A 24,212-nucleotide genomic window follows, 5' to 3' on the forward strand; every position below is an offset into this window, starting at 1 on the left:
TTGTAATGTATCCATGTAATTGGTTGATTCACTTCAATATTCCATGTTTATTAAATATACCAGGAAATTTATATTTATAGATAATTTGACAATTATCCTATTATTATAATGGCCAACCAACCATAAATTCTTATCGTAAAAGGAAAACAAATAATACACATAGTTCCTATATATTACGTATTTATTTATATTTATTCAAAGGTACAATATATTACATCGTCTGAACGTCATCGCTTTCCAACTCACATCACATCCCTCGTTATGACTGTGCAAATGATCTATTCGGTAAATTGGGTCGCGACCCTACACAAAATATAAAAATTAAGCATTACACTTACATCTACGATACTAATTTCAACGCGGAAGTCAATACTGTGGTGTTTGAAATACAAACATTTAACCATGCTATAGATTAAATAAAGATTATGCAATTTCACAAAAGTAACGTGATTAAGAGCAACTTGAATATACCTTTGTCATGTAAAGTCTAAACGAAATATTTACAGGAAAAGTCAATAATATAGATTATAGTCTAAGAGGCTAAACTGGAATAACATAAATACGTATCATTCACAACAGTATAGAATATCTGTATTGTTACAATAGGAATAACTGAAGGCAGTTCGTTCGGATTCGGTCCGACAACCCAATCGGTGGCCAGCGGTTCTCACACATTCACCTTACGTATTACGTAATATAAAGTAATTCTATATCCTAGCTAAAGCTAGAGGCTATTTCACAACTGAACTATGAGCATACTTGAATATCACTAAGCACAATATACCGATGTGTAATCAAACGTCGTGCCACTCCACACACCACGAAAATTGCTGTCTTGATTAAGCTTAATGCATAATTTAGTAAAGATATAAAAAATATCTAAATTCACATCAAAATTTAGAATTGTGTTCCTATTATAAATTGTTCAAATCACTACTAAATCGTGAATCCCTATAGTTTACGTTAGAAATTAACTTTTAAAATTTAAGACACTAGCGTTCAATACTACGCGAAGGGAAATTAAAAACAGTAATTTTCAATGTTGAGCGATTTTTATAAAACCTCGGGTTGTAAAATGCTGTATAATTAACGTTTTCCTAATCATACACTACTTTGGCAACTTGGCGGACGTATTTGTCGAATTAAAAGCCAAAAATGTTGTGCTTAAAATATATATACCGATGACATAAGAGGTCTTTATAGTAACCTTCAGTAGCTATAAAACATTAGAAATAAAATTATACAAAATTAGGCCTTTATCGAAATAAATGCTTTGTCATGGAAAATGTATAACGAAAAAGTCAAACAATCCTGTATTATAACTAATTAACTGACGATGGATCATTAATTTGATAAATTCATTGTAGTCTTTAGTAATCGTTGTTCGATCATTATCATAGGAAACGTAATACTAATCGCCACACTCCGTTAAACATTCAGTCATTATAGGGCTATCCCGCTTGTGACATTCTTAAATGACCAATCTGAAAGTCATATAAACAAATAAATACATAACTATAAACGAATGGAATATAAATAAAAAGAAAATAATTTACGCGACTTGCAAAATGCAAATAATCGCTGAAAGTTCATTTTTACATGAGTACAACGATAATCCCGATTTTAATTTCACAAAGTAATATTACATCTATATCCCCAAACCTTGTATAAAAGTTATGCAACATATATATTTACATCACAAAAACGGAGATCAATTTTTTGTTAGTGAAAGGATTTTTACTTTGGAATACATCACTGTAACACCAATACATACAAAAAGTAGAAAAAAATAATACATACAGTATTAGTAAAAACCAAAAGAATCCTCCGTTATTTTCCTGAAATGGCACTTTTAAAGTTAATGACACGAAATGCCATACGACATAGCAATTTCGTGTTACAAGTTACAAGGTATATTTCTTCAACACATTACGATATGTCGAATATTTACCTTAAAATGAAAACAATAATATAGTTAAACTCTGTACAATAGTGTCTAGCAACAAGGCCGAAGCAATCTGGAGATGATTATGGAAAAATGAAGCGACATCTGTCGTCTGTTACAACACACATTGGTTCGAGGGGTTTAGTCAAAGTGTCTACAGTTCGATATCTGAATAGAAATGTGTTCTAGATAAAATACAGTAAACAAGTATAGGCCACGTTGGACCAACGTTGGTCGAGCATGGCGTATAGTTGGCGCCAACAGGGGTTAGTCACGTATGAGTACGGTGGGTGCGAAGCCGACGCGACTTATCGCGAGTTTAGAACAAACCTTTCTTTTTCTTATCCTTTTTATCCTTGCCGTCCACCGTCCTGAAATTGATAAACGAATAATTTGAATATAATGTGAACATCTTATTGTGCTGATAAGGAAAATAACAAAAAACAATATTAAATAAATCGTCGCCGTAGTTGTTTGTTGGTAAGTTTCAATAATATCAAGACTTAAGAGTTGAAAGACATCTGATTGTAAATCACGTAAAGCCTTGTTTCCACGCAAGCAGCTGCTCTACAGCGCGCTTTGGCGTTCCTCGAGTAAGCGCTCATTGTGTTATGTAATGTGCGTTTTGTCCTGTGTAGTGTACTGGGTTGTATTACAGTGTAATGTCAATTACAGTGTAAAGTGTTCATGAACTAGTGTAGTGTCACACTCACTCCCTGCTATTAGCCTAGAGGCTAGAGCGAGCAGCACCGAAAATCATCCAGTAAACGCCCAGTCTCACGTTCCCAACTTCCCACGCGGACTGTTCGCTTGCAGGGCCCGCTAGCGCTCCTCGGGTTCGCTCGTGTTATATTGTGTTAGACTATTTTGTGATGTATTTTGTTATGGTATGTGCAGTTTTGTTTTGTCCTCTGCAGTGTTCTGCTTTATATTATTGTGTTAAATGATATGATTTGAAACGAATGTAACATATCACTCACTCCTTGCTATTAGCCTCTAGCGAGCGACGCCGCAGATCGTCCAGCGAGAGCCCAGTCTCACGTTCCCACGCTGACTGCTCCGCTTGCAGCGCCCGCTGCCGCTCCTCAAGCTCACGCGCCTGTGCCTCGAGCGCGCGCCGCGTGGCCTCGTGCCGTCGCGCCAGTTCTGCTTCAGATTCCTTCAGTTTGGCTCGCTTCTCGCGCACTTTTAGATCGAACACCTGGAATTATGGGAATTTGTTGTATTCTATACATTATATTATCGCTATAAAATGCCCCTGTCACCGGAAACGACTTGAAGAAAAGTAAATAATTATTAATAAATTAAAATTAAATGTATGAATCAGCGTAAGATTATAAACTCCATTAGTTTATAATAAAACTCGCGTGATTATCTACTATAATTTTTTTTTTAAAAAATCGTATCATTGTATATGTAATTCAGAATTATTCTTTTGTAAAAAAATCCGGACTATAGGGGGTAATATATATCTATAGATAGTAATTCTATAATCCATCAAATTCGCTATTCCGACACTGCACTGCAAAACGTTCGTAGGATAAACGCGAGCCTAATTAAGTAAAATTTAATTAATAATAATTGATACGAACCTGTTCCATTTCACTCTCCATTTTCTTCATCTTGAGGTCGTGTTCTCTCTTTTCTTCTTCCATTTGAGCTAATGGATTCCTGTAAAGATTTATAAAAATTACTTAGAGCAAAACACTACAACACCGAGTGGTTCAAATTTCTAAATAAAAACACATAGTTATGTACAATAATAAATCTAGGAATACACATTGCCATGCAATTTACAGTTTTTACATAATACACAAAACGGTTATAGCTTTAATTGGCAAAAATTAACATATTTTAAGACTTTATTTGGGGTATCAATTAAATTTGCATAATTGATGCATATTATAAGAATAACGTATACATATATAAATAAGTGCTTGGACGTAAGGTCAGTAACGAAATACGTATTACGATTCATTTACGATTTGTGCTTAAAATGTTTATGACGTGATGATGAATAAAATCTCCTAATATATCCAAATATATGATATTATTATACACTAATTAAGCATTACAATAAATTTAAACATCCAATACATACATACATCGTAAATAATAAACATCATCTCAAAATCTAAAAAATGTTAAGGTACACCGTACACACACCATGCAAGTAAGAAGGAACATAACAAAGCTAATTATTTTGAAATATTATTTATGTGGATGTGATGAAACTTACCACACGGTCATGAAACTGTTCATCAATCCTTGCGGGCAGAAACTGAACACCAACACAACCAGAGTTAGCATACCAATGGCTGTGCACATTCATATATCACAATGGCATTGATAACCTATTTCTTTAATTATTTTTGATATATGTATTGATTTTACATTCTTGAATCAATGTATGGAATACCATACATTGATTGTTGAATACAACCAAATATTTGTTAAAGTAATTTATAAACATGTACCACGCCTGTGTATTTGTTTATGTTATTATTTCAATAATTGTACATATGTTATTTGCATTATTGTTATTTCGAACATAATAATTTAGCAAGTGGAAAATATGTATGTATATGCAAATATTTTAACAGTAAAATATAATTAATTAAATTACAATTTAAATGTAATTTTAAATTGATCAAAATACTAAAATATTTTTGCTTTCTAATTTAATCAAACGCGTATGTAATGTTTACGAAAGAAACGTTATTCAGTGCATCACATATTTGCGAATATTTATGCAAATAGGCAACAAAAATTCGATGAACGCAATATTCTCAGGCCGCGTTCTCATATTTCGTCGATTACTTAACAATTCAGTACATGTGCAAATGAATTTCAATAATTAGCATGAGTACATTCACATTCACCTCGCGAACAAGTTAGTACTACGTAACGCGTGCATTGTTTTATTTGGAGCGCAAACTCAGTAATGAAAACGATGTCTGTTTGAATCAATTGTGATGTAGGAACAATAACATCGATGCACTCGTGTGACACACGCAAATTAGCATCTTCATGACTTATAATGTAAACGATGGACAATAAATTGTTATTAATGCCATTGCGAACGCGTATGAACGGAATATTTATTATGATTAATGAAGTTTGTGTCATGGATATTTTAAAACCATTGTAATGAAAAAACAACTTTTTATTGTCTTTTAGGAATGCAAAACAATAATTGATGTACTTAAAATAATCCATGACGAATATAAATGATAATTATTAACGAGTTTCATTACTGCATGCCCAAGCACAAAACATTAGTAAACATATATGCAACTATCGCATTAAACAAGAGTGAAATAAAAAAATATATTACGGAGCGTACATTGGCAATTTAAATGAGACCCGTTTTGAAGGTGACCAGACATGCAGCAATGAATATCGAATAAAAATTGAATAATGAATTAAAGTTTTGGATTCAGCATGTTAATGTTAAATAATTAAGTCTGGTCACCTTATAACGGTGACGACACTTAAGTTAGTAAATACCAACCCTGTCTACTTAGGTTGTTAGTTGTTACCATGCCTTCCATTGAACATCTAATCCATAGCAGAGTTAAGACTATATGTTAATGTCAATATTAGTAGAGATAACATAGTTAATAGTTTGAAAGGAAATTTAGGGCACAATATAGCATGTGTGACACACCTGCCACAGTGAGAGAACGTACTTTAGAAGACCGAGTGAATGAATGTGTATATGCTTCAATTATACAGTGTTTAATTTTTAAATTGATAACAATAAAAAATCTACACTATAAAAGGTCTTCATAATTCTATAACAGTGTAAAGAAAAATAAAGGGTATGAAATTATCATGTGGACAGCACATTTCAAACTAGGAAGGATTGATTTAATTTGGTTGATTGATTGATCCCCTACGTTAATTATGTTTTAATACACTAATCTTTGCGATATTGTGCATTGTGATGAAAAACTATCCTACAACTATCACTCTGTGATATTAATGAAAAGTGTATCTAAATTTAATTTAATTTGTGTTTTAAGACAGTTATTTTATTTATTAATTCTAAACTGTCTCAAAAAAATAGTGCATAAACACATCCAATCCGCATTCTACAGTACGCCACCGCGTCCGCCAAGCTACATCCAACATTATCCAATACATACTTGTTCGAGTTGATCCTGTGCGGGATGCCGTCATGCGAGAGGCCAGCAAGCTTGCGACACCTGTAGTTCTCGTAATGCACTGAGCTGGTCACATCCTTCAGGTCCTGGAGGTGAGTCCGTATCACCATGTTCCTTAGCGCCAGGAAGTCGCAGTGCTCGAGGTTCTCAACTGGAATTCATTGATCTTGATCAGTTTTAAGTGGATTGTTGACCGGCTTAATTGATATGGTATTGATTTGTGCATAGCGTCGTTAGGTTGTTGTGCACGTAGCAACTGATTGTTTATAAATATGTTTATAGTCACAGTAATGATGTGATATTGTATGTAGTGTCTTTGATTATTAGATGATAAACGCATGATGTCATAGTCTCGCAAATATCCTTTGAGGAGAAAATAGAGAAGGATTAAATACCTCCTTACTTATCTCTATAACGTCCAACATTTATTATAATGGATAATAACACACTTCATACTTTCATAGTAAGCCTAAAATTACAGATGCTCGACTGCTCTGTGGAAAATATATTCCCTTTCCGCAGAGCCTTCATCATTTACGCCGTATCGCACATATTATACAGCATACCCTAGCACATATGACGACGCGGTTGGCGCAGTGGTAAAGTAACTGCCTACTGAGCCGACGGTCCCGGGTTCTATCCCCGGTCAGGGCAAATATTTGTGTGATGAACTCAATTATTTGTTCTTGGGTCTGGGTGTTATCTATATATGTATACCCACAACACAAGCCTTAATTGAGCTTACTGTGGGACTAGGTCGATTTGTGTAAGTAATAATGTCCTATAATATTTATTTATTTTTACAACGTACCCTCAGCGATACCCCACGGGTACTTGCGGCCCCTGATCCGGCGGCCATCTTGTTCAATAACAGTGTTGGCCCCAACCACCGCGTACGGCACGCGGGCTCTTAACGCCTTCGTCGCCTCTGCGGCTTCACCCTCCTCGCCCGTGCTCTCCGGGAAGTCGTAGATTTTGATCTTGTGCTGGGCTATTTCTTTCATTATCTGCAACAATTCAGATGTATCAATTATATTGCAAAATGTTATAACCAAAAAAAAATTGGTTGTTTGTAAAGTAGGTTGCTCAGGAATATTGTAGATCCGAATCTTATTTGGCACAATAAAAAAACAAATATTTTTATAATATTAGCACAAGGAAATTGTTTCTTATTTTATCTTACTTCGTTGCAATAATGTTACAAGCAAGGATATGTTGTTTAAATATAGATAGTGATGTAACTGACAACTGTATTTGCATGAAAATCAACTTGACCGATCTGTTTTGCTTGGAAACGAAATAACTTATTTACAAACGTCTTGAAGCATAATGTAGAGTCCAACGAAAATTACTCATCTATAGATTTCTACCACTAAATCATACCTGTTCTTTGAAATCCTTGCACTCCTCCGGCGTCATAGTATCCGCCTTCGCGATGACGGGTATGATGTTGACCTTATCGCCGAGGCGCTGCATGAACTCTACATCGAGCGGTTTGAGCCCGTGGCCGCTGGGCGCGATGAAGTACAGGCAGCAATGTACGCGCGTGTCCGGAGGTGCCGCCTGGCGGGTCACCCGCGACTCCGCGTTCAAGAACTCCTCGTATTTCGACTCCACGAAATCGATAATGGGTTGCCAGCTAGGAAATTTTATTGTCATCTTTAGTTGTGTGGAAGCAGTAGTTTTCATTGGAAATATGGTCTATTGAATATATTGATTATTAATAAGATTTAGTGAAGTCCCATGTCCCCAAGTGGGGTAAGAGACAGATGCATTATGTATACATCTGTTTCACTGATCGATTTTTATTTAGGGACAAGTAGGTAGGCCTTCTGTGTCCTGCCAGACCGAGACATTTTTTTTTTATTCGTCTCCACCGGGAATCGAACCCAGAACACCTCGGTTCTACGCTCACGCGTCAACCACTGTACGAAGGAAGCGGTCATTTTTATATTAATTAGTTTGATTATGTAGAAATTATTGTTTTCTAATGTTAATGTTGATAATGGTGCAGTAAAATGCAAGTTGTTGTATTCATTTTACATGCTCGTGAGTTCATATATAATATCGTTTAATGTCAAAAATCTCATCGTATCGAACAAGATATTGGATTAGAAATTGTGAAACATGAAGTTATTTATTATGCCGATAATGCGGGTTCAGCTCTATTTTATTTACTGGCAGTAATTCAAGCATTAATTTATTGGTTATCACTGTAATTAATAAGAGAATTTACAGCTTAAATGAAGAAATCTAAACTAATTTTAAAGTAAAATCAAATTATCTAATTAATTTACATGACTCGTTCGTAACTTTCGATTTCATTTGATATTTCGTTAAGAGTCGGTTTCACTAAACATGCAAAGATAAAAATCATGAGATTTAAAAAGTATTAGTATCATATGAACTTTAAATGTGCATATAAATTACAGTACATACCAATTGCTGTTATCAACAGCATCTCCAAATCCAGGTGTGTCCACGATAGTCAGTGTTAAGTTTACTCCATTCTCTTTAAGGAGCACAACACTGGTTTCGACGCCGACCGTCTTCTTGACCCGCAGCGAAGGCCCGGGGTGCTTGTCCTTATCGTACACATCGGTCAAAAACAACGAATTGATTAACGTCGACTTGCCCAAACCGGTCTCACCTGAAAGTGTAACAGTTAATCATCGATTAGTAACGCGATCGACGAATACGCGCTAAGTGAATCACTACAAAACCTGAGCCGTCCTTGAAATGGACGAGACAGTCTTGTGTAATGTATGTGTTTGCATGGTTCAAAGACTCACTGCTACTTTTAAAAAGCTCAATTAATTAATATTATGGGCGTCGGCGTCACGCACAGTCTGAGCGTGATCATGGACACGGTCTGCCCGTGACCACTTTCGATATTTTAAGTGTCCGAAACGTTATAATGAATAAGCCGAGTTAAATCCATTGTAAATATTAATTCCTTCACTGAAAGTGTAATACTCGAGTGAAATCAACCATAAATTATGTTGGTAAAACTTTGTATTTAATATTCATAATATGCATATAGAATATTTCACCACTTCACATGTAAATGCTAAAAACAATATGCAAAACATAATTTTTCAACACAATTCCGAAAGAAAACAGGCAAATTCCTCAACGTTTCGTGTGGTTCGATTGTTTTATGATTCATCTGTTTCCTGCTAGTACGCAAGTAACAAACATGTGTTTGTAACGCAACACGCTAACCACAAGATTTATAAGTACAGCAACAGTAACTTTATCCATATTGTTCACATTTACTATTTATACTACAAATAATTTTAACACTTAAACAGAATTGTACTAAACAAGTACTTTTTTCGCCCGTTACATTCTTGAAAGTAGTTTTGCTAAATCTGGTATTCATGTGATGTTGAACAGGTTTTAAACATATGAAATTTAAATGTACTTTAGTAAGATGAAACATGTAAATCTCATTACGTACCGACGACCATTAACGTGAATTCGAATCCCTTTTTAACAGCCTTTCTGTACACTTGATTGGGTAGATTTGCGAATCCGACGTATCCATCTAATTCTTTGGTCTTAGGCTTTTCTATCTTAGGTATGTCCGGTTTTGGTGCAACTGGTGGATGATCTGGTTTCTGAAAAAAGGAAGAAAAATCAAATTAATATATCCTTTGTTGTTCAGAAATAAGGTTAAAACAAAAACAAACAATATTTCTTCAATCAAATCTCTTAGTCGAAGTAGAGGTAAAAATACAAACTTTGATGATGTTTTCTGTACTTCTGAGTGGTGCAGGTGGTGGTGCAGAGGTGGGTATCGGCGGCGCTGGCATCTGTGGCGGTCCGCTCTTCCCGACGTCCACGGACGCACTTGAACTCAATTTATTGGAAGGCGCAGTCCCATTCGCCTCCAAGTGGTTGTTCTCTTGGGGCTCGGGTAGCGTCGCCGAACGCTTCGCGAGCGCGTCCTTTATAGAGGAAGGCGCAAGCGGCGGAGCTGGCGGCGCAACGTTCGGCAGACCCGTTGCACTCACTCCGCCGCTGCTCACCGATTCCGACTTGAAGAACAGCTCGCGTTTACTTTGCAACTGCAAATAAAAAACATACCACTGTTAAATCAAAATTTTACCACCTCTAATGAATCGTTGAGTTATAAATTAAATATTATCATCAAAACAGATAACTAGGTTACCCTGATCCATGAACTATGATCCATACAATTAAAATTTAACGCCATAACCATAATGATCGTATAAGTACTCCTCAAGTTAGAACTCCCACGTTAGTAGTAGTAAGTTATATAGGCATAAATTCGCTGTAGAATTGCGAAACATCGCAGCGCTTGATATGGATAGGTAGAAGTCTACAGCTGGCTGCAAGACCGGCGCGGCCGCGGCGGCGTCAGATGACTCATCGATATAAGGCAAGTGTGTAGTGATATTATTATACTTTTTATTACAACATGCCTTATATGCGAGTATCTACAAGTATAACAATAATGAAATTTGAGAAACTTTAATGGGTCACAATAGCTTTCTCTTGCAAAGGAATTCGATACACTGGTTGCATAGACACATGATAGTAGATATAACAATGATACCTATTTGATTTTTCATGGTTACTGCTTGAATGGATATTTCAAATTTATAGCAAGATATAGAAAAGATTTCTTTTAGCTTCAATGCATAAGCGGTGTAATGAGTCATAATCGGAACCTCTACTCATAACTGCGCACGTGAATCATATTATACTTCTTCACTAATGATTCCCGGTCCGAGCCGAACGTAAATATTACACTCATACGCAAAGAACGATTGCCTTTAACAAGAAACCGTAATAATAATATTATGTAGCCACTTCAAAAGGTACCGTTATAGAAGGTTTGCGCCCACTACACGTTCAGTGAAATTATTGGGAAGAAATCCTTATTAGACCGCACTCTCAGTAGAGTTTCGTTTGCAAAAATAGCGGACCTAAATCTGACTTCTGATATATATTGTATAGATCCCAGACATCCTATAGACAGATGTTGCCAACCAGTTTTGCGGTCCCCCTCTCCCCACCCCGGTAATTAAATATGGCATACAAAGATAAAAATAAAAATTTCCAAAACATGATGTGTGGGGTATCAAATGAAAGAGCTTATTGAGTAGATCACGAATATATAGCATACTATAACATTTCTTACACTTTCTCTAAGATTTTTTAGAAAATTTACGAAAATGCTCCATTTTTTAGTTAACTTTAAACCACTATAGATTGAAAACTCATGAATATATTTTTTAAATTATTATTTTAAATAATTAACAATAGTCCATTGTTTACGATAGGTATATGGAGGAAAATGGAATTTAAAGGTAACGCGAATACATAAAACATTTGATATGAGAGGTAGTATTTTATTCGTATTGTTTATTATTATAAATTTTAAACCAAATTGGTCAGACCTGATTAACTTTATCAAACAATAGGTTTGAAAGAAGACACGTACTCGTGTTATTGTTTTGCAAAATATCTAATTGCAAGTGTTAATATATGAATTCACCTATTTTTTAGCTACTTGGTTGCACTAACGCTGTTAAGTTTAATAAACTATTCTGCTCTTAAAGTTGTAGCACTTACAGAAAAAAAATCCTTGATGGTCCCAAATTTGGTCATACTGTGTCCATAAATAATATAATTTATTTGTATAAGAGTTACAATTTTAACTGCTATGCAATCAAGTGATGTAATTAACTAATTATTTCTTTAATCGTAGTCGGCACGTTGCCTTATCCGGAGGAATGTTTACTAAAGAACGTGCAAACGATGTAAATAATACGAGTTCAATAAACATAACAGCATTTTGTTTATTTTTAAAAGTAACCAACTTCTTTTAAAGCATTTGAGATTTGAGCAAAAACGTAAACCAATTTATTTTCAATCGAAAGCCATGTTGGTAAAATATTTGTTCTATACCTATGTTGTACTTACATTATTTGATTCAATCTCTGTGTTGATTTCCTTAGAGACTTTAGTGTGATTCTTACTTTTACGCATAAAGCGTGTACAACTTTTGAACATTATATTATATAGATGTACACATGGGAAGTGATTACGAGTGTCCAGCGTGAGTTGAATACGTCTGAACAATTTTATTATGAGCAAATAAATGAGGAAACAATCATCCAACTGCCACAACCACAAATACCTATCTAACCTTGGCAGGAAATTACGTAAAATGAAAATATTAACCTTCATAAACATAGCTAAATACAACTGAACAAAACAATAATTAATCTGAATAAAACTATAATGTTCCTTGAAACTTCATAGATCATAATGTCCCAAAATAGAGCTGAATTAAGGTCAAAAAGATAAATAATAAGCCTAAAAATAGGCAAGCATTTAAATTTTTCTTTCAGAAAAGTTCAAATAAATAGCTTCAAAGCTTTAAATGGATCACTCCATTATAAATTCCATGCTTCACTGAAATTGGAGTAATCAAATAAAATAACTAAAATGTAATAAATGAGGTTCATTAAGATAAGCATTCATTTCGATCAACTGCATTGTTAGCTGCAAAGGTGTGTATTCATTAGGTGACAAAATGAGATGGAGCATGAAGTGCACAATGCGCAACATTAACGTCATGCAACATTGAACAATATGGCATCAGGGGACACATTTTATTTTCTATTGTAACGGAACCGGTTAAATGCACAATGTGTGAGTGAGAGCACACGGAGTGTTCTTAAAATAAAAAGAGTAATTTAGACTCTTCGGGAACCGATTAAAAATTTCCTTCCAACAGGACTCATTGACAAAGAGTCCTTCAACGTCGGTAGAGAGATCTTGCTGAGTATAATATACCGACTTGCTGATTTGCACTTCATCGCTACTCAACTTCCGAGAGAGGCATTCACAATATTTACATCCAAAATGTACCTAAGTACGTCTTTTTGTATCTTAATATTTTCAGAAATGATATTTTTCAAAATAAAATATCATGACTAGTAGCGTATACCTTATATATAATAATTAAGTAAACGGTAACATAATTATTAATTATAGTGTGGTCGTAATACTGTGTTTATAGGATAACGTATTACGTACGGCAGTTGTTTCCTCAGTTGTTCCTTCAAGTCGCGGCCAGTTCCGTTGCATGTAAATTCTATAGCAAAGCAACTCATAGACTTCCGGCGGTTAAAGACCCTCCATAGATTATAATACCAGTCAGCCCACGTAGGAGAGTAGATGGTAATCACATATTATATGCAAATAATTACTTTTAATGGTACAAGAAACAGTTTTAGACTGAAATTATTATTGTTAGGGAAGAATAGAAAAGCAAAGCTGGTTGTACAATTTAAGCTGGAGTCATAAATAGGATATTTTGCAAAAAAATCAATCTGTACTAACGAATTAAATCTACTACAACTCAACAAATGTCGATGTGCTGAAACCTGATTAACTAACAAGCACAACCGGCTACCTTCATAGGTACTAACTTCTAACTAGGTCTGACTCATTGCGGTCAACATTACAATTGCAATACTTTTTACCAATTGGTATACGTACTTTTTCTATTCTTTACAGCCCTCATGATTGAAATTCATGATTTTGTAGAAGAAGTTGGAATGATCTCATCCTTCCAACAAAAAAATATTCTTTGAGCATCTAGATTAATGTGTCCGCCTTAGCTCGATACTCATGGCGCGGGCGTTACCAAAACAAACTTCGTCGTTCCACGGGAAGTAAACATTAATGGGCAAGTGCACGTGCGTTAACATCTATATGGCCAACTATAATACAGTTAGCGTCTTACATACATAAGCTAGTAAGCGATCGACTGTGTGTAAACGAATTTTCATTGTGGTATCACAACTGCGAATTCACCCTTTGATGTAATATTTCTACCTAGAAGTTTATTCATGCATAATGTACAGGTTTTAAACATATTCATACCGTTCAGTAGGAATGTAAATTGTTAGAAATGTGTAAACTGTAAAGGTAACCGGTGGTATATTATATCGTTTATGATGATGAATTCATAATATACATTAATTATTTATTTATCGGCATATTACTTATGTACTGGTTCTGCTTCACATTATTTCTTCGAAAGTTATTAATTACTTAGTTCTTTATATTCTATGCCGCACGTTTGTAATGAAATTAACCTAATTTACTTATATGTACAATCAAATGGATTCAATTTTTTAAATTTAAAAATAACCGACGAAGGACCATAATATAAGCAATGTCCACAGTCCACCCTCCACACCTAGCAAGATAACATAACAAGATATAATTTTGTAACAAAAGATAATTTTTAGATAAAGTTGTTTTATGTTTATCAAAAGTTTACATTTTTTGAATAAACAAGTTTTGTTTATCATTAATGTAAACAAATGAAATAAAAGTCAACGAAGATTAAATCAAGCGGACTACGAGAAAGTAGTTATGTATTTAGACAAATTGAAAAATAGTTTTCTTTAGTGTAATTTATTATTTAAGATTTACTCAAACGTAATTTCGCTATAATATGTCCAAAGACGATTAACTGTTATTTGGGTCGATGCTGTTCATTTGCCATTATACTTTCTCTGCACGTTTCTGTGAAGTTCTTTCCATCCGCATACATTGTGAGCTCGTTACTATTGCAAGCATCAATCATTATAAACATATATATTATTATAATTCATAGGAATACATATTTTAGTCTAAATAAACCAGATTTCCTAGACCGCAATTCTGGTATTTTAGGATCCATACTTATAATTCTAGACTTTAAAGTGAATTTGTACGTCACTGTATAGCTTAATATTTTTAATTCACAAGACTTAACGGTCCCTACAAGAAATAGTTATATAAGTATATTTATTTAAAATTTTACTCAAAATTATGCTTCTCTCGCATACAGTGCGATTTCCATTACATCTTGCATTATTCATGATACGAAGTCACTGCAAATAAAACTTTATTCATACAAAAACCAACCACCACTGAGAATCGAAACGAATATTTTAAAAAGCATATGAATTCGTCAGCATTTCTGATACCTAATAATAATTATGTAGTACATAGATTAATCTAATTTATGGTAAAGCAGGTAGAATTAAGAGTCCAGGAAAAACTATGACCTTTTTAATTAAGGTTAAATTAATTGACACGTTTAAACTTCTACACGGTGAAGCAAATTGCTGTTGGGGTACGGTGGAGGAAATGAGAAATCAGCCAAAGGACCATAGGATTTATAATGTTAACTGCCTCAAAGTTATAATTTAATAGTAACATTTAAAAACATTGTTGGTATATCTCCGAAACATTTCACTGTAAACAAACTCCGTAAACAACAATCGTATCGTAATAATTGTAAACGACGATAAGGCATTATAATTAAGAAAATATTTCAATTTATCAAAAGATGTAATAATAGACACAACTAAATAAACTTGCGTCCCGAGACACATTCACTGCTTGTGAACTGAGATGTCTAATGCGGCTGTGATTTATTATATATCCAAGAACAAGTCAACGACCTAGTCGCAGACTATTAGAAATGGACATGGGTCACAGTTGTCTCCAAGTTATAGCGAATCAATCGCACATAACTCCTTGCTAATTATTTAACTCTCCTTTTTATTCGTACAAGTCCATTAAGATTTTCCGTAAAATTGGAAAAAAAAAGCATTGTAAGTACTATATATTTTAATGAGAAGAGTGATAAAATATATTTTTAAATAGAGAAAACCGCGCTACTAGTATACACTTAATTTATTTATTAAGGGATATTTAAATCAAGCTGCCTTGCAATGTTATCTTGAAATTATCTAGGCGCCGACGGTCGCAGCGGCCCTATGACGCTCACGTGTCGCGACGCTCTCGTCCAGTCCAGTACATATCTATGACGGTAAATCAATACTAACCAACAACTACTTCATGACATCAGACTTTAACCCCATTAGACACTGAGCAAATTTACTTCGACATTTCAAATATTTTTTATTCGACAAGTAAGATTTTTACCTCTACTTTCCTGCGGAGTGATAAGTTCCTCCATATCTCTCTAGGACTGGTCCAGCCAACTTTGGTTTTATCGATTCCGCTATCACCGACACTGCTTGAACACCTAGCAAGTTTGGTTTGGTGAGCAGTGCCGTTAGCCGTTGCTCGATTAGCCATTCCACTCACAAAAACACAGACATAAAAGCGTCACTAAAAGTTCAGCTAATCTTCCTTACACATCACTAAGGCGCTTAAACATTTTACAAAACGTCGTTTCATGTTTGCAAATGGTACACAAACTCCATAGGGCGACCGTTTTATCAATTTTAGTAGCGATTTTTACGTATTTTTTAAAACGAATTAGTTGATAATGAGACTATTGAGGTCTGTTTTAACTTGAAGCACGCTCACGTCTGTATCAGTTTGAGGTTAAGTTACCGGCACTACCGGCTGTCGGTTGGCAGGGAACACAAGCCCCCGTGCGGGCCCTGTCACACGGAACGAAGACACGAACAGATGTTTTTAAAATTTCTATTTTATTGTAAACACAACCTTATCAACAACAGCTAAAAGGCGATAGACGATGGGTTTGAAACGGTATTAGTAAATCGTTATCAAAACTTGTATCCTGTGACGTTTTGTCTATTTATACTGCGCGAATTTAGCACTTGTTAAATAAAATAATATCACGTTCACTGATAATTACATTTAAAAAACTACAAGAAGGAAAATAAATAGTATTAATTTGAGTATATAAATTTCAAGACAGCAATTCATCACAAAACTTGACACACGTATGAAACAGCTTTAGTTAACTCAGGTATAAGTTAATTATAGCTGTACATTTATACGTATAGACGTAAAAGGATCCCGAGACCGTCACACCTATACCCACCAGACTCACAAAAGCAAGGACAATGTACACTTTAAAGATATAAAACAAGAAGAAGATTACAACTATTATCAATCTTATTATTTCTCACTTAGGGTCTAAAATGTACAAGCAATCAGGTGCTCTTGTGTCGCTATAGTTTGCAAATTACAAATGCAAGAAGAGAACGTGCCCTAACCGCTTTTGCTTGTTGATGAAAAAGTTTTAACTTAAACCAATATGGCTTCGAAAAGCAACGTCTTTGTAACATTCAGGTTTTTATTTCATCGAGTATATTACCCGGACGGTACTTAATATGTAAATATTTGAAGAAAAATATTAATGCATTGTCAATTCCTTATCTGCAAAAGTTTCTTAGTCACTGATAAGGCTATTGATAAGAGAAATTCTGAGAAGACGGATAACAAACAAAAGGACTCAGATATGAGTACTTGTGTCGCAAATAGCTCTGTATGCATGTGCACTTATTAATGAACCATTCATCTTAAATAAAACGATCATTGGAAATATTATGTTCAAGTTGGAACAACGACGGAATAATAATACACTCGTTATCATATTTTGTAATGTTGCGTTGTGAAGAGTAGGTATTGTGCGAGAACGAATAAGGAATGCTTTAAAGCTTTGAAGATCGACGTTTTTATTGGACTTCTGAGAATTTTCAGGTCAGGGTGCGACCGTGAAACAGTTAATGTCTGTTTAGTGAATTCGACACATGCGAGCAGAATGGCCGCCGATGCACGGGTTATTTTTAACCCCGTAGGCATCAGGGTCACTAACCCGATCTGTACTCCCGCGACAAAGACCAGTCTTATCATAAGGAACTTGCGTGGGAATAAAGAAAACATATCCTTAAACAGAACACCTTTTAAAAAAAGCATGTGGTACGAAGCAACAAAAATGAAAAAAAAAACGATTCCTCCAAATCTTCTACATAAGTTAAACGTTGATTTATTGATAAATTTAGAAATCGTGCGAGTTTTAGTGTCCATAATTAATAACGTTAAAAAGATAAATATTTATTCGGATGAAGTAGATACAAGTATTCATTAAATCAAAAAATATAAATGAATTCAATTCAATATTTTAATTTATGGCAGAAATATAATAGAATGAAGTATTGTTTTTGTCAAAACTCGACCTCCAACAATACGGTTTATTATTATGAACTGTGATTATGAAAATAAAAGACGGTAGATAAAATATTGATACACCTTCATCCAAACAAAAAAAAACTAATTGATTTAAGAATGTTTTGATTCGATCGCAAAAAAATTATTGCAAAACGTTAAATAAAACAGCTCGTTTTAAAAAAAATAAACAAAGTGCACGCCCAACACACTCTTGTCCGGCTTAAGTAGACCTTATAACTCATACGCGTTATCGTTATCAACATAATATTTTGTATAACTTTAAACTCAGATACTATGCATTTTATTTACCATGATTATTTTAAATGGCTGTATTTAAATACATTCTTATTGAAAAAAAAACATGTATAATTCATGTATATTTTAATTTCCTCGAGAACTTCTACGTAGGTATAGACTGTATATTATTATGCGTTTATGTTTTAATACCAATAGAAAGCTCTTATATTAAAAAATCAAACTATTAATTCGTGATTATTGTTTAAACTGCATTCATCTTGATTATTGATAAAACTACATTTAAATAAAGAAGGTCAAACACTAAAAAAACAACCAATTAGGACGTTAGAACCCATTATATGCATAAGAGGGTAAGAGCGACTAAAATAACTAAAACTCCCTTTTTTGGGGTGCGTTAACTTCGATTAGGGGAGCGAACTGAGGGTGAATAAGATGTATGGTAAAGGGGACTCACTGTGGCTGTATCGGTAAGGGTGACGGTGGCTGAGGTAGGTCCACCATTCGTCGCTGCAGTATTCAGTGCCAAAGCGCTCGCCACCTGATTATTTGCATTTTGTTCTATAATGCGCTGACGAAGCGCTAGTCTTTCTAAACTTGCTAGTCGATGTGATCCACCAGTACCCTCTCTATCCCTTTCCCTCAAGCCGGTCGAGCTGAGCGTGCTACCGGCGCTGAACGATCCACTATATTTTGGCAATGTCGGCGGTGGCACAGGCCTGGCTGAACCTCCTCTACCGAGGAGCGAGCCGCTGGACGTATACGCATAGCTACTTGGAGTCCCAAGAGTCGCCGTACGAGGAGCAGCTCCGATTCCATTGAGAGATCCATTGGTGCCATTGACGGCGCCACCATTCACCGTCGTTGCACTGCCGTTCATCTCCTTAATTTATTATTCGTCATGCGAGTATTACGAATCACACACTGTGAACAAGAAACCGATCGCGAGTTCGGCCAATATAGGTGCGTTCGAGCGGGGTGCCCGTCGGAGGCGGTTTGACAGCTCGCGCGGTGCAGACAAGGCGCGCGGGCGGAATCATACGGCGCCCCGCACTCGGCTGTCGCCACTCGCTATTGCCGCCGACCCCAATGGTATGGTGGATCTTAGGGCTATTGCGATACGACTTTCTTTAGGAGGGTTTAAAACGCATTGTTTCTTCTCTGTCAAGGTCAAATCCTGAAATTCTTGGCAAACTTAGTCAGGGATGCGAATGCGTAATGCCTTATTGGACTTTGATACCAAATGTACAATGTACTGTATCTTATTAACTACAATTTTTTAGTCTAAATAAATAGAAATATTTTAAATCACATTTTTTTTTCAGTAAACGTAGATACAATTCAGTTTTAACTAATAATATTTACGCAAGAAAGACCAATATTTAGACAGTTATTTACTCCCAATGAATACTTAAATAGAAATGGACAAGGAAAGTAGCGTATACTCAACGGAAAGGAGGAACATTAGATTGATCCGTATTATCTTACAATGAATGGATTACAATAGGTGAAAGAAGGAAACGACAATGTACAGTTCAATAACCTATTCAAGCTTGAAAGACATAAGATTAACTTTATATTAATTTATTTTACTACTTTCCTTAAGTAAATTTTAAGTCTGACCGACTTAAAAAAATTAAGTCATCTAATTATTAAGTACCTATATTTATATTTACGTAAGTATGCAATTATTAAAAAAAATAAAAGGAATTACATAATTATGTTTAATCAGGGTTAAAATTTTCGTTAAGTTTAGTTATTTTATTGAACATTTTTGCAAAGAATTCAGCAACTTTTTCTGCTTCATTGCAAAAATCTTCACATATAATGTAAATTATATAAGCGATTCGAAATAGAAAGTGTTCCGTTCGAATGATCTCAGTTGGTAAGGGAATTTAGTTTGTTATACTACATTAGATTAATTAATTACCTTTCATTTATAATTGGATTACACTATAAGCCGAACATTGATTGCTTTAGAGGACACGTAATGCACAAATCAATTGGTATGCATAGTAACACTCGTCGGAATACGGTCTTATAAATAGGTTTATAAAAGAAGTCTAGACCATACATATGCAACCTACATAAACCACGTGAAATACGCGTGTTGTGGTCATGGTCACAGTAATCGACCGAAGGCACGACCACGCATGCGCACATTTACCCCTTGCAAAATGGAAACGTGCACAGGCGGGATCAGACTCATCCTGTTATCAGGCGACGGGACCGTACAGGGTCACAAGTTCAGGATGGAAACTAATGGACTACCAACACATGTACCTATGCACTCGGATAACTTCAATCTTCAAGTGAGATGTTTAGCGATAACGGAAGATAATTTTTAATAAAAACTTAAATGCTGCGATTTGGGTCATGCATATGAACTACAAATACAAAATCATAAGCAACAATTTAAACTAGAAACGACGCATTATATGTACGGATTCTCTATTTTTAAATAAATGATAGACATATCCAATTATGGAGATTAGATAATCATTTCCCAATGATACACATCCTATCAAAACTATGTTGCAAAGACAATTAATAACTGCTACAGAGGACTCACCAACATAAGATTGATAAAAAAGTGTAGGTGTGTTTTTACTCAAAACTGCTGTTCGTCTTTGGAAAAGATGTCAAATGGAAGTGTTATTGATATCGGGACAACCCCATGGAGCTCTTGCTATACTGATTCACAAAGGTTTTCATTAGCGCCACCTATGTTGATATCATGTAAACACAAACTCGATTGTTTGTTCCACTAATATACCCGTAGTGCTTAAACTAAAACGGCACCAAACCAATAGATGGCAGCACTAGTATCCTACTATCCTACTGTAATATTATTATAAATGCGAAAGTTTGTGAGGACGTGTGTGTGTTTGTTACTCTTTCACGCAAATACTACTAAACCGATTACAATAAAATTTAGCACATGTATAAAGGGTAACTTGGATTAACACATAGGGTAGGTTTTATCCCGGAAATCCCACGGGAACGGGAGCTATGCGGGTTTTTCTTTAAAACGCGGGCGAAGCCGCGGGCGGAAAGCTAGTAGGTAGTCGATAAGTATGCCTTCTCATATTGACATAAATATTGTTTAAATATGAAATTTATATAAAACAATAGTTTTATAATCTCTTTTATTAAAACCAATATAATTCATATAAATACATATATATGTATTTTATGTAGGTTTTAGTTTAGCATTCCTACACACCGGATAAATATTAGATTCACGATCTTAATGACAAGTTTCTAGAACAATAGGACGCTGGAAATTATGGGAACCATTTTCAATAGCGTAAGCCGTAAGCTATTGTAAAATCACTTAAAGAAAATAACAAGTGGGTCATTACAACTTACTTGTTATTGTGAAAAACATTATCACGTTAAAGAATAGTTAGGAATATAATATCTGATGACCATAATAATTTAAAAGTGAATTGTTAAGACTCCATTGAAGCTATGTTTGTTTATTTTTAGTAAAAAGTAACAAGTAGTAGTAGTGTAAGTAACAAGTAACAACATAGAAAATCGTTTTGTACGTATGTAGGTAATAATGTTTTAGTGTAACTCTGTAAACTAAGCAGCAGAAATTAAGTAGATATTCGTAAAACAAAACACAGTGGGCACTTAAATACTCTTTCTGGAACCCTCTCCATGCTTGTTACGCTAAGTCAAGTGGGTACCTGTACCGTGGGAAGTGGCGCAATAAACACAATGACACACTAGAGTCCCTACGCTACCCGTAACACTGTTTTCAGTTGGCTCGACATTGAAAAAAAGTCTTTCAATTGCGTGTGTGCGGTCATTAACTTTCTTCATACATTAGGGACGTTCTTTATACTGTATACTAGTAAAAAGCTTAGAGTAACAAATTTAAGTTTTATTTTATTAATAATAATTAGAACTTGCATAAGTATTACGTGGTCATCCCGTCTTGTTAAGGGTGCATTATAATTTAATAATGAGAATATGTACATATACATATACGTATATTCCTTTTATTTTCATTACTGAATGAAAATAATATTACGCCGATATAGATAGTATACTTTTATCTCCATTCGTAAATTTACAAAACATATAACATTATACAATTCTTTATTGTATTTAATATGGAACATGTTATCATGACACCTCATTCACCTCAGAAAGTTTGTTGAACCATAAACATATTGAAAGATACTGTAAAGATGAACGTTTGTGCGTGAAACACACATGGCTGAGAATTACGAAAATAGGCACGTAATAGCAATTTCGAAAAAAATAAACAAAATACATAAAAATATCTCTGGTTTCAAGACGGATAATTATTATTTTGTACGCATGTTATGAAAAATGGGCAATATGGCAGATCAGAAGAAATTTTATGGTATTGCACTGTATGGCAATTTAGATAAAATACATGAAACTTTGAAAATAATGTCGTTCGTTACTTAAAGAATCCTTTTTTTCTGTAGAAAAACCATTAGTTATATGTAACTAGCACTGAGATAATGCCATCTCTTACAGGTAAATGTAGGTACAATTACTAGTACTAGTGCATTGTACGACTTCTTTTTATTGGATGTTAACTACATCCACAGAATACTATAAGATATTTTGGTATTTACATGATTACAAACAAATCAATACATATTACATACAAAGTAACGTTGAACTGTTATAATTACTATGTGAAGTTACCAGGAAAGCCCTACCTATAACGAGATAAAATATTCAAACAAACGATAAGTAAAGTACATACTTAAATCTAGGTTAGTAAATACTACTAATCGCTAAAGTAATCAACCAATAAATGCACTTGTCTGTTTGTGACTTGCGTCAATACAATAAGGAAAATATTCCATGTATGCCGATAATACACATAGTTACTTGTGTTTAGGTATATTCACAATACTTAATGTATCATTTATACTCGTATGAGGTTGACTTAAAACAGCACATGAGAGTTCTATTGTACAATTTTCACAATACATTTTTCAATTTTAAAAAGGGATATCTGCCGTTCTATGTTGTATTGTTCGAAATATAAGTTTGCATCTTTTTATAAAGCCTGTAGCCTCGTGTTCTATCGCTGGCTACAGACCGAGGTTTGCTATGTACTAAACGGGTTGTTTAGCTAAAAAGGCACGTGCCATCTCATAACAACATCAATGTTTCTTAAACATACTTCATACCTACAAATACAAATACTCCAACAGATGTTAATATCAACACTTAATATTGAATTTGAAAATTGAATAGCAACAACTATGTGTACCTAGTAACATTAACTATAAATCTCGGAAATACTACTTATTTATGAACATAAAAAAATATATTTCTTTGCTTTATTATTTATAAATATTTTTAGTCTTATTTATAAATAGCGTGTTAATTAATAATTTGTAACGCCAAGTTATTTCCTTACTGTCAAACACGGCCGTCATACTCATACTTCAATTATTATTCCAAGAATTTTAATGGGTTTCGTGATGATTAAAACAAAAATTAACCACAGTTCCCTATTAAGCGGTAGAGATTTTTATTCTTCATTTTATTTAATGGTAAAATAGAATACAGATTTTTGGTTTTAATTGAAAAAAGTACGCAGTAAACATATAAAATTACCTTAGAATGATATAATTTTATATTTAAAATGACATAAATAGGTATATAAGTTATTTGTTGTATCGAAAAAAGCTAATTAAGCAAAATGTCTCACCTCTTCTGAAGAATTTGCAGGCACTGGCCTATATCGCGAAAGAACAGGTCGATTACGAGACCTAGTTAGGGGTGACTCCGATAATGACGACATTTTAATACAGTACACAAATAACACACAGTTC

General features: G+C 34.4%; 1 protein-coding gene across 5 annotated transcripts; it reads right to left on the reverse strand.

Moving 5' to 3' along the window:
- Nucleotides 1–163: 163 nt before the first annotated feature.
- On the reverse strand, nucleotides 164–24,212 carry pnut (septin 7-like protein pnut). 5 transcript variants are annotated; one of them, XM_090102762.1, is made up of 11 exons: nucleotides 24,089–24,212; nucleotides 9,861–10,187; nucleotides 9,578–9,737; nucleotides 8,554–8,764; nucleotides 7,498–7,753; nucleotides 6,926–7,121; nucleotides 6,097–6,265; nucleotides 3,538–3,616; nucleotides 2,926–3,146; nucleotides 2,276–2,316; nucleotides 164–1,484 (listed from the first exon to the last, which is right to left on the reverse strand). In XM_090102762.1, the coding sequence occupies exons 1-11, from the start codon at nucleotides 24,179–24,181 to the stop codon at nucleotides 1,444–1,446; spliced, it is 1,794 nt and encodes a 597-aa protein (XP_089958888.1). In that variant the 5' UTR covers nucleotides 24,182–24,212; the 3' UTR covers nucleotides 164–1,443. The 5 variants fall into 5 exon arrangements, with proteins under 5 accessions (XP_089958888.1, XP_089958884.1, XP_089958887.1 ...); XM_090102758.1 differs by lacking the exon at nucleotides 24,089–24,212 and adding an exon at nucleotides 18,827–19,400; XM_090102761.1 differs by lacking the exon at nucleotides 24,089–24,212 and adding an exon at nucleotides 16,111–16,392.

The sequence above is a fragment of the Colias eurytheme genome, chromosome 6 (genome assembly GCF_061535395.1).
Source record: "Colias eurytheme isolate Ceu_HAF_F1 chromosome 6, ilColEury1 Martin Lab GWU primary, whole genome shotgun sequence".
Taxonomy (NCBI): Eukaryota; Metazoa; Arthropoda; class Insecta; order Lepidoptera; family Pieridae; genus Colias; species Colias eurytheme.

Coding starts and splice junctions, on each gene's coding strand:
- pnut (XM_090102758.1), bottom strand. CDS start 19,249: ATGAACGGCAGTGCAACGACGGTGAATGGTGGCGCCGTCAATGGCACC. Junction 10,188..18,826: donor CCCTTACCGATACAGCCACA/GTGAGTCCCCTT, acceptor TTTTATTTGCAG/TTGCAAAGTAAACGCGAGCT. Junction 2,317..2,925: donor CTAGAGGCTAATAGCAAGGA/GTGAGTGATATG, acceptor TATCAATTTCAG/GACGGTGGACGGCAAGGATA.